The 10057-nt window shown below is 36.8% G+C and overlaps 1 protein-coding gene across 1 annotated transcript in view; it reads left to right on the forward strand.

Annotated features, from left to right (window-relative positions):
- Positions 1 to 4076, forward strand: part of dkk2 (dickkopf WNT signaling pathway inhibitor 2) — a 14826-nt gene extending 10750 nt beyond the window's left edge. The window contains exon 4 of the mRNA XM_016269294.1: positions 3284 to 4076. Within this exon, the coding sequence (XP_016124780.1) occupies positions 3284 to 3534 (251 nt within the window). The 3' untranslated portion in view covers positions 3535 to 4076. The remainder of the gene's footprint in view (positions 1 to 3283) is intronic.
- Positions 4077 to 10057: the final 5981 nt, after the last annotated feature.

Here is a 10057-nt window from a genome sequence, read left to right on the forward strand (position 1 = left end):
CAGTCCTCCATAAAATGCGCTGCACACATCTGAATATTTGGTTTGAACTGTTCTGGAACAGTGTTGTAAATACAACTTAACCACTGATTTCTAGTTGTGTCCTCTTTTGGAAGACCAAACAAAGTAGTTTCGCTTTCACAATGAAACACAGAGCGTCTGCACGATATGGCGGCGGTAACAATATTACAGCGAGAATCAAAGTTACACCTTCTTTCTTTACGTAAACATTTGGGCGGTGTTATGCAAATCTTCCCACATCGTGACGTAGACATGTGGGGGCGTGTTTAAAAGAGGCGTTTTAGGAGGGCATGGACTAATCTTAACTTTTAAATAGAATATCTCTTTGGGTTTGAGACTTTAGTCTTTGCAACTTTAGGGATCTTATCTATTCACGAACAGCTTGTAACACTCCAAAGAGAAAGGAAAACTTAAAATCGCATCATATGACCCCTTTAAATAATGTGAACAGATACAACTTTTAATTTTTGCAGTGTATGGACCCTCACAGTCTATTATGATGTGTTTCCACAGTTATTAACATCTTAAATCTACTAAAGTGTTTAATTTTTTTAATGTACTTTTATAATACTATACTTGTGATTTATTGTGTGAGTGTTTCTCTCTTTTGGAAAGTCATAGAAATGCTATTGTACCTTATTGTAACCTTATCAACTCTGAATAGTTCTCGGAATAATGAGGCCTTTAACCTGACACACGTTCCAGCGATTAATTTTTTCCTCGAAAGCACTCACTGTGTACCCTGAGTTCAGGAAGTTACATATAATCTCAAGCAATGCGGGTAGAGCATGTGATTTTCAGTCTAATTTTGTGTGCCGTGTGCATCAGGCAGTCAGTGAACGGACTGTGGGCGGTCTGAGACTGTTTCATATTCGTACACACTTATGAACTATGTCTGCAATGAGTTGATTCACTGGATGCGGTTACATGCATGTGTTGAAGGGGACGGCAGGCCACAAATTTATACAGCTCGTATATCTTGACGGTTTAACCACAGTGGGAGGCCTGTGAGGGAAGGATCACAATGTAGTGCTGTTCACACACCTCTGTATTCTCGCCTCAGTAACACTGATGGCAGAGTCACACTCAAACATAAATTAAACCACACGAGATTTAGACTGAGCAATTTGAGGCACCCTAAATGTTGTACGGACTGCCATTTAGAACAAATAATGAACTTTTCCTTTTATCAATCAATCAGCAAATGTATTTCACTGTTAAAAAAAACTACCCATGTTGGAAGCTGATGTCTTTCACCATCATGGACACTGCTGATCATGGCTTGCATTGGGAAGACCAGACAGGAAACTGTGGTTTTGTTACAGGAAGCTTACTTTCTGTGTTAAAAGGCAGACCATTAGCCAAGGATATCAGGTTCTCTTAAAATGGGCCAAATTTCTTAATATACCAGGACATGATTTGTTCAAATTAGGCTCCCCAACACTTTTTCTATATACAGGCCTCATAATAATGCAATTGAATTTGGTATAATGGGGTACAGAAAATGTGTTATCGTTTCATAAGTAAGCCAAAACAACATGAGGGTCTGTTTTCTCGCACATTACAAAAGCACCTCAACAGACAATAAAAAGTCAGTGCCATGTTACGTCTAGAAGACTGTGTTAAAAATATTCATCTTGAAGTGCAGCTCACAACACCAAACTTAGTTGTAAATTAAAAATGTAATACAATTTGTAATTTAATACAAAATCACCATGCAACACCATTCCATTTGGAAAAAATAAACCATAAACATAACTTACATAGCTATTTTCAGCCTGTACTACCAACTATTGGAAAATTGTTTTGCATTTGTTTGTAAGTAGATGTATATCAGTAACAGTGACGCATTTGGTTGCACTTTATTTTCTGATTCCACTTGAGCATTGCGGAGAATATTGGCATGAGAGGTAGAAAGGAGGAGTGTGCGTGAGTTTTGCACACATTGCCGCCGTATGCCATCTTTGACTGGGTCCTTCCTTTGACTGATGGAGGGATCATAATTATTGTCACAAAGTAATGGAAGTAGTGACAAATCTTTTCTTCTGTAGTGTGAAAAAATGTAGGGTGGGGACTTTAATTTATTGGTTGTTGACTGGATGGAGGCAGATCTGAATGCAAGAAAGGGGCGGGGTTTATGTGGACTAAATGATTGTACCAGATAGAAGTCTGACCTTTTACCAGAAGATAGAGTTATGATACTTTAATTAAGCATTATGAGGTCAAAAAAAAAAAAAAATATATATATATATATATATATGAATGGGGGAATGGAGGAGAGTGAATTTAAAATTCATGCCAACTTGATTGTAATAAACTCTAGCATTTTTAGGGATAAGGAAAGGTCAAATAACCTCAAACAGGCAAGCAAATACTTCCTGGCTGAATGTTTTTTTCTCCCTATATACCATATACAGTTGCTATGAACTGATAAAACACTAAAGATGAGTTTGCAGAATTTTTTTTAATGTATTTTTAGAAATATTTTTTGTCATTATGTCCTATTTTCTGATATTTTCTTTTCTTTTTTTTAATAAAGCAGGAATTCAAAAAAACTCTCAGGCAAACCCCTTTGACCTAACATATTTAATCAAAGTATCCCCTGAGATTTCATCATTTAGTAATGTTGTATAATGGTTATATGACATGCGGTTTTTTTTTTATTCAGTGTTTTATTATAATTTGTTTTTATTTTAAAACTATTCATTTTAATTGTATATTTTTATTATTTTAAATAATTATTTATTTAATCAACTCACAGTCAACCCTGCCGTAGCTCACCCAAAAATAAAAATTTCATGCAACTCGGCTGCATAATTGTTCAAAAATTCTCATTTTGTATTCCATTGGAAAACTATGAGATTAAATCAATAATGAGTTTTTCTTATTTTCGGGGCTCCTAAAAAAAAGCAAATGTAAATGAGAAAATGATGAAGAAAGTATTTCAAAAATACAAAATAATGATATTTTTTTCAGCAAAATCGTCTTCATAAACAGTCATGTAAAAAGATATATAAAATAATATAAAAAAAATTATAAAGCAACTTCTCAGAGCAACTGTATATGGAATATAGGGAACATTTAACCAGAAAATACTGGTTTATGAAGTAACCAGCCTTAAGTTCTATTTATTCTATGAATTCATGCATTCGCCAGACCTATTTATCTGAAGTGATTTACACTGCATGCATTTCCAGCTAATCAAAGCCATGACCTTGTCGTCATTAGTGTTTGAGTAACAGAAATGTGCTTCTTTCACCCGCAGGTCACGAGGGCGACCCTTGCCTGCGATCGTCCGACTGCTCGGAGGGCTACTGCTGCGCTCGCCACTTCTGGACGAAAATCTGCAAGCCTGTGCTGCGGCAGGGCGAAGTCTGCACCAAGCAGCGCAAGAAAGGCTCCCACAGCCTGGAGATCTTTCAGCGCTGTGACTGTGCCAAAGGACTTGCCTGCAAGGTATGGAAAGATGCCACCTCCTTCTCCAGGTCCAGGCTGCACGTGTGCCAGGGGATCTGAGACGGGACGTCCCTGCAAAACAAGCTGCACCTTGGGGCCCTTGCGTCCCGCCGGGGGAGGAGTGGGCAACGACTCCTTTCTCCAGGACTTACTCAGCTGTGATAAAGAGAGAAAGGGTGAGATACAGATGAATGTGTGCCAGAACAGGGTGGGTTTGGGATAGGAATGAACCGATATGGTGGGATGCTCAGCCGTAGCTGTTAAGGAAGCACTCTGGGCCTCGTTTCAAGTTTTTTTTTTATCTACAAGCCATATTTATCACTGATTTCGCGTTTGATGCAAGCACTGCCATTATTTCAGTATGTCCGTGCTGTCAGTTTAGTATCTTGTGATGCTGAATGCTCTGATTTGGTTTCTATTTTTTCACTATATATTTCATGCACATATGAGTTTTTCACTGCATAACCACTCAAATATTAACTAGTTTTTTTTTGGTTACATTATCATCGACTTTGGGTCTCGTTCATTAAAAATTGTGGAAAGCAGCCATTTTCATTTTTCTCTTACTTTTTTTTTGTTCTTCTAAATTTCAGACTGCTCTTCTGAAAGTGCACTTTGAGTTTGCTTGTATTTAACTAGTTTTTTTTTGGTTACATTATCATCGACTTTGGGTCTCGTTCATAAAAAATTGTGGAAAGCAGCAATTTTCATTTTTCTCTTACTTTTTTTTTGTTCTTCTAAATTTCAGACTGCTCTTCTGAAAGTGCACTTTGAGTTTGCTTGTATAAAAAAAAAAAGATCCCGTGTGTACATAACACCAAAACAGAAGAACAGGTGTATGTTTTCAAGGTAGCCTCACTAGTAATGCATTTGTCTGAGAAATATGATCGTTAGTTCAGATTTATTCAATAAATAACATTTTTATTATGTCAGAAATGCTAAATTGGTTCTGACTATCAAGGGAAGTTGTTTACAGTGCTGTTCAGTGAATGTGCAGATGCTTTATAACATTATGAATCATAGGCTGTGCTTTTATGTAAAATTCCACATCATCTTTTAGCTAGAATAATAATAATAATAAACCAATAAGCTCTTATATTGTAAATAAAATGCTAAATTTTCCAAATGTATTTAAGAAGCAGTTGTATATCATGTATATATTGGTAAAAAGGAACAGATGGGGACATGAATAAAGTAGCATAAAGACGTTAAACACTTTTTTTTTTTTACTTTCAGCTTATTGTGTGTCATAGCATGGTGTGGTTCCATTTTCCTCAAGCTCTGTTTTTACACCGCTGATATGAAAATCCCCACGCAGAACTCTTTCTATTAAATTATTTGCAAAACACATTTCTTCTTTGCAGAGCTCATGCTGTGTATTTGTTTAATGTCTGATTTCCTGGGTTAGTCCTTACTTTGTTCCTGTTGTAACAGTGCTGTTATGTCTCGTTGTGTATTTACAGTGATTTAAACAGATTAAAGAATGTATTTTGTATTACAAGCATTTGACTGCTCTCATATTTTCAGCTCTGAATCGAACAGCTTCAGTGTTTTACCTTCTAAATAACAGTTTATGAAGCCACTGAATCATATTCAGTGAATGAGTCGCGGTGCTTTTATACGTTCTGTATTTCTGTGATTCTATCTGTGATGACATTTATTAGATAATACACTGAACATAAGCAACTAACATGCATTTTCCGTTTCTTCTCAATGTCCGTTTCACAATAGCTTAACGGCCGTAAGTCTAACATATCAATAAAACACAAGAATATAAAATGTCTAAGGCCATTAACATGACAAAGCCCTAACAACGCTAGAGCGGCCCATAAAATCTTCTTGGACCACGGAAACAGCTTAATGTAATCTCCAACTTTTAATATGATGTTGACTTTTGGAAGCAAAGAAAAACTTACTAAAAATGAGTATTTGTTTGGTTTATTTATTATTCTTACATCATCAGATCCAGTGTAGGGGAAAGTTACTTTTAAAAGTAATGCATTACAATATTGCGCTACTCCAAATGCGTTACTTAGTTACATATGATGTATAAATAAATATGAATAAATAAGCTTTCCATTGATGTATGGTTTGTTAGGATCGGACAATATTTGGCCGAGATACAACTATTTGAAAATCTGGAATCTGAGGGTGCAAAAAAATCTAAAAACTGAGAAAATCACCTTTAAAGTTGTCCAAATGAAGCTCTTGGCAATGCATATTACTAATCATAAATGAAGTTTTGATATATTTATGGTAAGAAATTTACAAAATATCTTCATGGAACATGATCTTTACTTAATATCCTAATGATTTCTGGCATAAAAGAAAAATCGATAATTTTGACCCATACAATGTATTTTGGCTATTGCTACAAATATACCTCAGCGACTTAAGACTGGTTTTGTGCTCCAGGGTCACATTTTTTTGGCAACTGTAAGGGCCCTCTCACACCCAATGTGAATTTAATAAGCCTCAGCCTGAATGAAGTGCCACTGCAACTGCACTTACTCCCGATTTCTTTCAACACGGGAACAAAAGAGGTGTCAGTGAATAAATGGGAAAACAGAGTAACTTGTATTACTTATTTGAAAAGGTAAATCAGATATTTAGTTGTAAATTAAAATGTAATGCGTTACTTTACTAGTTACTTGAAAGAAGTAATCTGATTATGTAACTTGCACTACTTGTAATTCGTTACCCCCAACACGAACTGTAAATCGCAGTCTTCATAAAGTAAACAGCATGGCATGAATCATGCTATTGTATATGTATAAAGGTTAATTTCACTAAATCAAAGGTTTAAATGGGAATATTTCATTCAATCATATATTTTGGCCAAAACTCCTACTCTTTTGCAATTCCCCCCCCCCCAAAATGTTCAGTAACAGCTTTCTTCCCTTCAGAAAACATGCGTGTGCAACCATGTCATTTGTTAAATTCAAAGGGCCAGGAATTTTAAATGATAGTGAAGTTGTGTTTTTATGGACAAAAAAGGATTTGAATATGATAAAAAGGAAAACTGGAAGAAATGCTAGACTTTAGACTGCTAACAGATTTGCATGTGGCAGCTCTACAAACATTGAGCTTTACTTCTTTCATCAGCTCAACGATTTGATTGCTTTCAGTGTTGAAATCGCAGGGACTTTCCACATTCATTCCTTAAAGGGGTCATATAATGCTACATGCACTTTTACAAGTTGTTTGAACTGAAATGTGTGTTGGCAGTTTGTCAACCACCCTAAAATGATAAAAATCCACCCAGCGTTTTTTTGTTAATCTACTAAAATCTTTACCCCTTTCTCAAATCGAGGCGATCTCAGATGCCTGTTTGTGTGACGTCACACAGACAGGCCCCTCCAACGATAGTTTGATTGACAGTAGCGTTTCAGGACAGACTGGGCTGGTGTCTTACTTTAGACCTGCCCTGAGTGAGCTGTCATCAGTCCGCCATTGTTTCACTGCTGGAGCAATTGTAGACAAGAATGACTCCTAATGCGACTGAGGTCTTCTGTTGTTAGATGTAATAATGAACATAGTAGTCATCATTTACTCACGACATCTGAGCTGTTGAAGACGCAGTGGATTACGTTTGTTTCTGAAGGGAATGCGCCCCCCCTGAGTGACGTCACACAGACAGGCCCCTCCCACGATAGTTTGATTGACAGTAGCGTTTCAGGACAGACTGGGCTGGTGTCTTACTTTAGACCTGCCCTGAGTGAGCTGTCATCAGTCCGCCATTGTTTCACTGCTGGAGCAGTTGTAGACAAGAATGACTCCTAATGCGACTGAGGTCTTCTGTTGTTAGATGTAATAATGAACATAGTAGTCGTCATTTACTCACGACATCTGAGCTGTTGAAGACGCAGTGGATTACGTTTGTTTCTGAAGGGAATGCGCCCCCGATCTACATAAATGCATTTATGTTCACGCGAATCATTCGTGATCCAGCTTCACCTACAGAAGAAGTGAGTGTAAGGTTTTTTTAACGAATCTTTGCAAATCGCCTTTCCTAATAATGTGCTAATTAGCAAGTTTCACGACGAATGTGGTTAAAGTAAACAGTCTCTCTGAGAGCAGCTTGGAAGAGAGGGGCGGGGTCAGCAGAGCTCATTAACATTTAAAGGAAAATGCTACAAAATGGCTTGCTCTGAAAAGAGCTGTTTTTGACAGGGTAAAAAAGGTGTTTTTTACACTACCATTGAGAAATTTTAACCAAACTATGTTACAGACTTTTCATTAAGACCCTAAAGAATCATATCAACTTGTGGAAAATGGGCATCCTATGACCTCTTTAAAAACACCTTGAGAGATCAGCAAATTGTCATAAAAAACAACTGGTCATAGTGATCTAGGTCTAGTGAAAATCATTCTGAGCGGTTTATTTTTACGGACCGTTAAAGGAACTAGCGTCTGATGTTGCAGCCTATAATAAATCATTTTCTCAATTTTTCTGGACCGTCTACAGGCACAACCTGTAATAATTATGAAATACAAGCTTTTCAGCTCATGGTCAACCATGCTGTCCAGGCGTTTATATTATGTTTCACGTGTGTTTTTCATTCTTAATAATGACATTGGGCTTTTGGGACCAAGGTAAGCATTGTTCTTTGCTGTAGAAATCTATCAGTTCAGATTCACAAAATGACAAGCAAGGCAGAAATTCTCTGAAAAATCCCTTGATGGTCATTGAACCTCAAATCCCAGTTGAAATATGACGCTGACCGAAGCTCTTTTCTGAACACCAAAGCTGAAGAGAATAAGAAGTTAGTAACAGTCGGCCACCCACTAGCACAGAGCAGCAACCGTAATCTGCTAATTGGTTCAAAGTGATGTCTGTGGCCCAAAGCGGCTCTCTCCTCTGAGACAAATGTGTCATCGTAATCCAACACAGTTGTTAGCGTTGGCCCTCCGTGTGACTGTGCATGTGCCAGCAGGCTTTGGTGTCGTGTTGATGGATGGAGGGCCCTGGTGGTGTGCCCGAGGTAGCATGTGGCACACTTTCCTGGACATCAGATGTGGAAGAATGAAAGTCAAGGCCACAGGGGTGACAAATGAGACCCCACCTAGCACTGGGAAAATTCACTTTTTTGTGTGTCAGCTGTGCCTTTTGACTTTTTTTTCTCAGATATATTAAAAGAAAATCCTTTTTGGCCCTTTGGGGAATTTTGCAAGCTGGGTTTGAACAAACGTTGTATGCATGAAAGTTGCAGCGCAGTGTGTTGGAGGATATATGCTTCGCTCCCAGACCGCATTTCAGACATATTGAATTTTTTTTCATCTCCATAAACTGAGTCGACTAACATCTGTGGCTGAAAGGTACATGAAGTTACGCAGTAAGAAAAAACTAAGAAAAACGAATAATGACCTGGCAGAAAAATACCATTTTCCGTTAAGTTTCTGGACATTTCTTCCAATCCTCAAACACAACACAATGCAATTCGTAAATCAAAATGTAGGTAAAACACCTGTGAAAAATCAATGCAGAACATTCCTCACAAAGAGCCGTATTTGTTTTAGCTTTCTAAAAAGTGTGTACATATATTCAAGATGCCTTTTAAGTGACTTTGACTAAGAAATTATGCTTATGAAATATTTTCATGGCCAAAATAGAATTGAAATATATGCTAAATATATATTGTAAACAGCACAGCTAAACAAAACATATCTGTTTAAACCTTCAAATAGTGAAATATGTGACAAAATGTACTTATAATATAAGTGCAGTAAGAAAAAATATATTTCCAATCTTTGAATGGTAAAGACAAACTATATTTTAACATCTAAGCAATATATTTATGGCCATTGTTGTATATTTTGAATATATATATATAGATAGATATATAGATATATAGATCGATAGATAGACAGATAGACTGATTTTTCACAGGTGAAATTCACCTTGTTAAAACTGGAATTCTATTTGCCTGAGTTTCATCTAAGATTCAAAGTTTCCATTACACTTTTCTCTTTCTACTCTTGACATAAGCCATTTTTCTTAAGATTTTTAAATCATTTCAATCATGCCAAACCTACCACACACACCAAAGGCCAAGAATCGGGTCATAATTGTCTTAGAGTTTATCCAAACACACTGGCTGCAATATACCAGTCCCTTATTTCTGGAGCTCTTCCTGGTGAAACAATAGTCTGGATCGCTCCTCATTACTCCACACTGAGCAGAAACCGCCAGACAGGAATTCCAATTAGTCATGTACCTGTCATAACCATGGGCCAGCTGTGTGTTTTTTTAATTATAAGACAGAAATTGGGAGGAATTAAGAGACAATCTGTCATTATTGGATTAACCAAATCAACAATTTTGCTGTATCCAAACCAGCACATTTCTCACAAACAGAGTGAATATTCAAAGCTCTGACTGCATGCTTTTAAAGCAATCACAACAAACAAGATTGAATGTGAGCGATATTATCTTAATATGATCTGATGTCAGCGATGCTATCTCAATTTACATTTGCACAAGATCACAATGAAAAGGAAACATTGCATATGTGGCTTTGATATGTCTAAACACAACTGATTTATTCTGACAGATCATGTTGTAAACAGCTAAAGAATGTCA

The sequence above is a fragment of the Sinocyclocheilus grahami genome, unplaced genomic scaffold (assembly GCF_001515645.1).
Source record: "Sinocyclocheilus grahami isolate Dianchi unplaced genomic scaffold, SAMN03320097.WGS_v1.1 scaffold51.1, whole genome shotgun sequence".
NCBI lineage: Eukaryota > Metazoa > Chordata > Actinopteri > Cypriniformes > Cyprinidae > Sinocyclocheilus > Sinocyclocheilus grahami.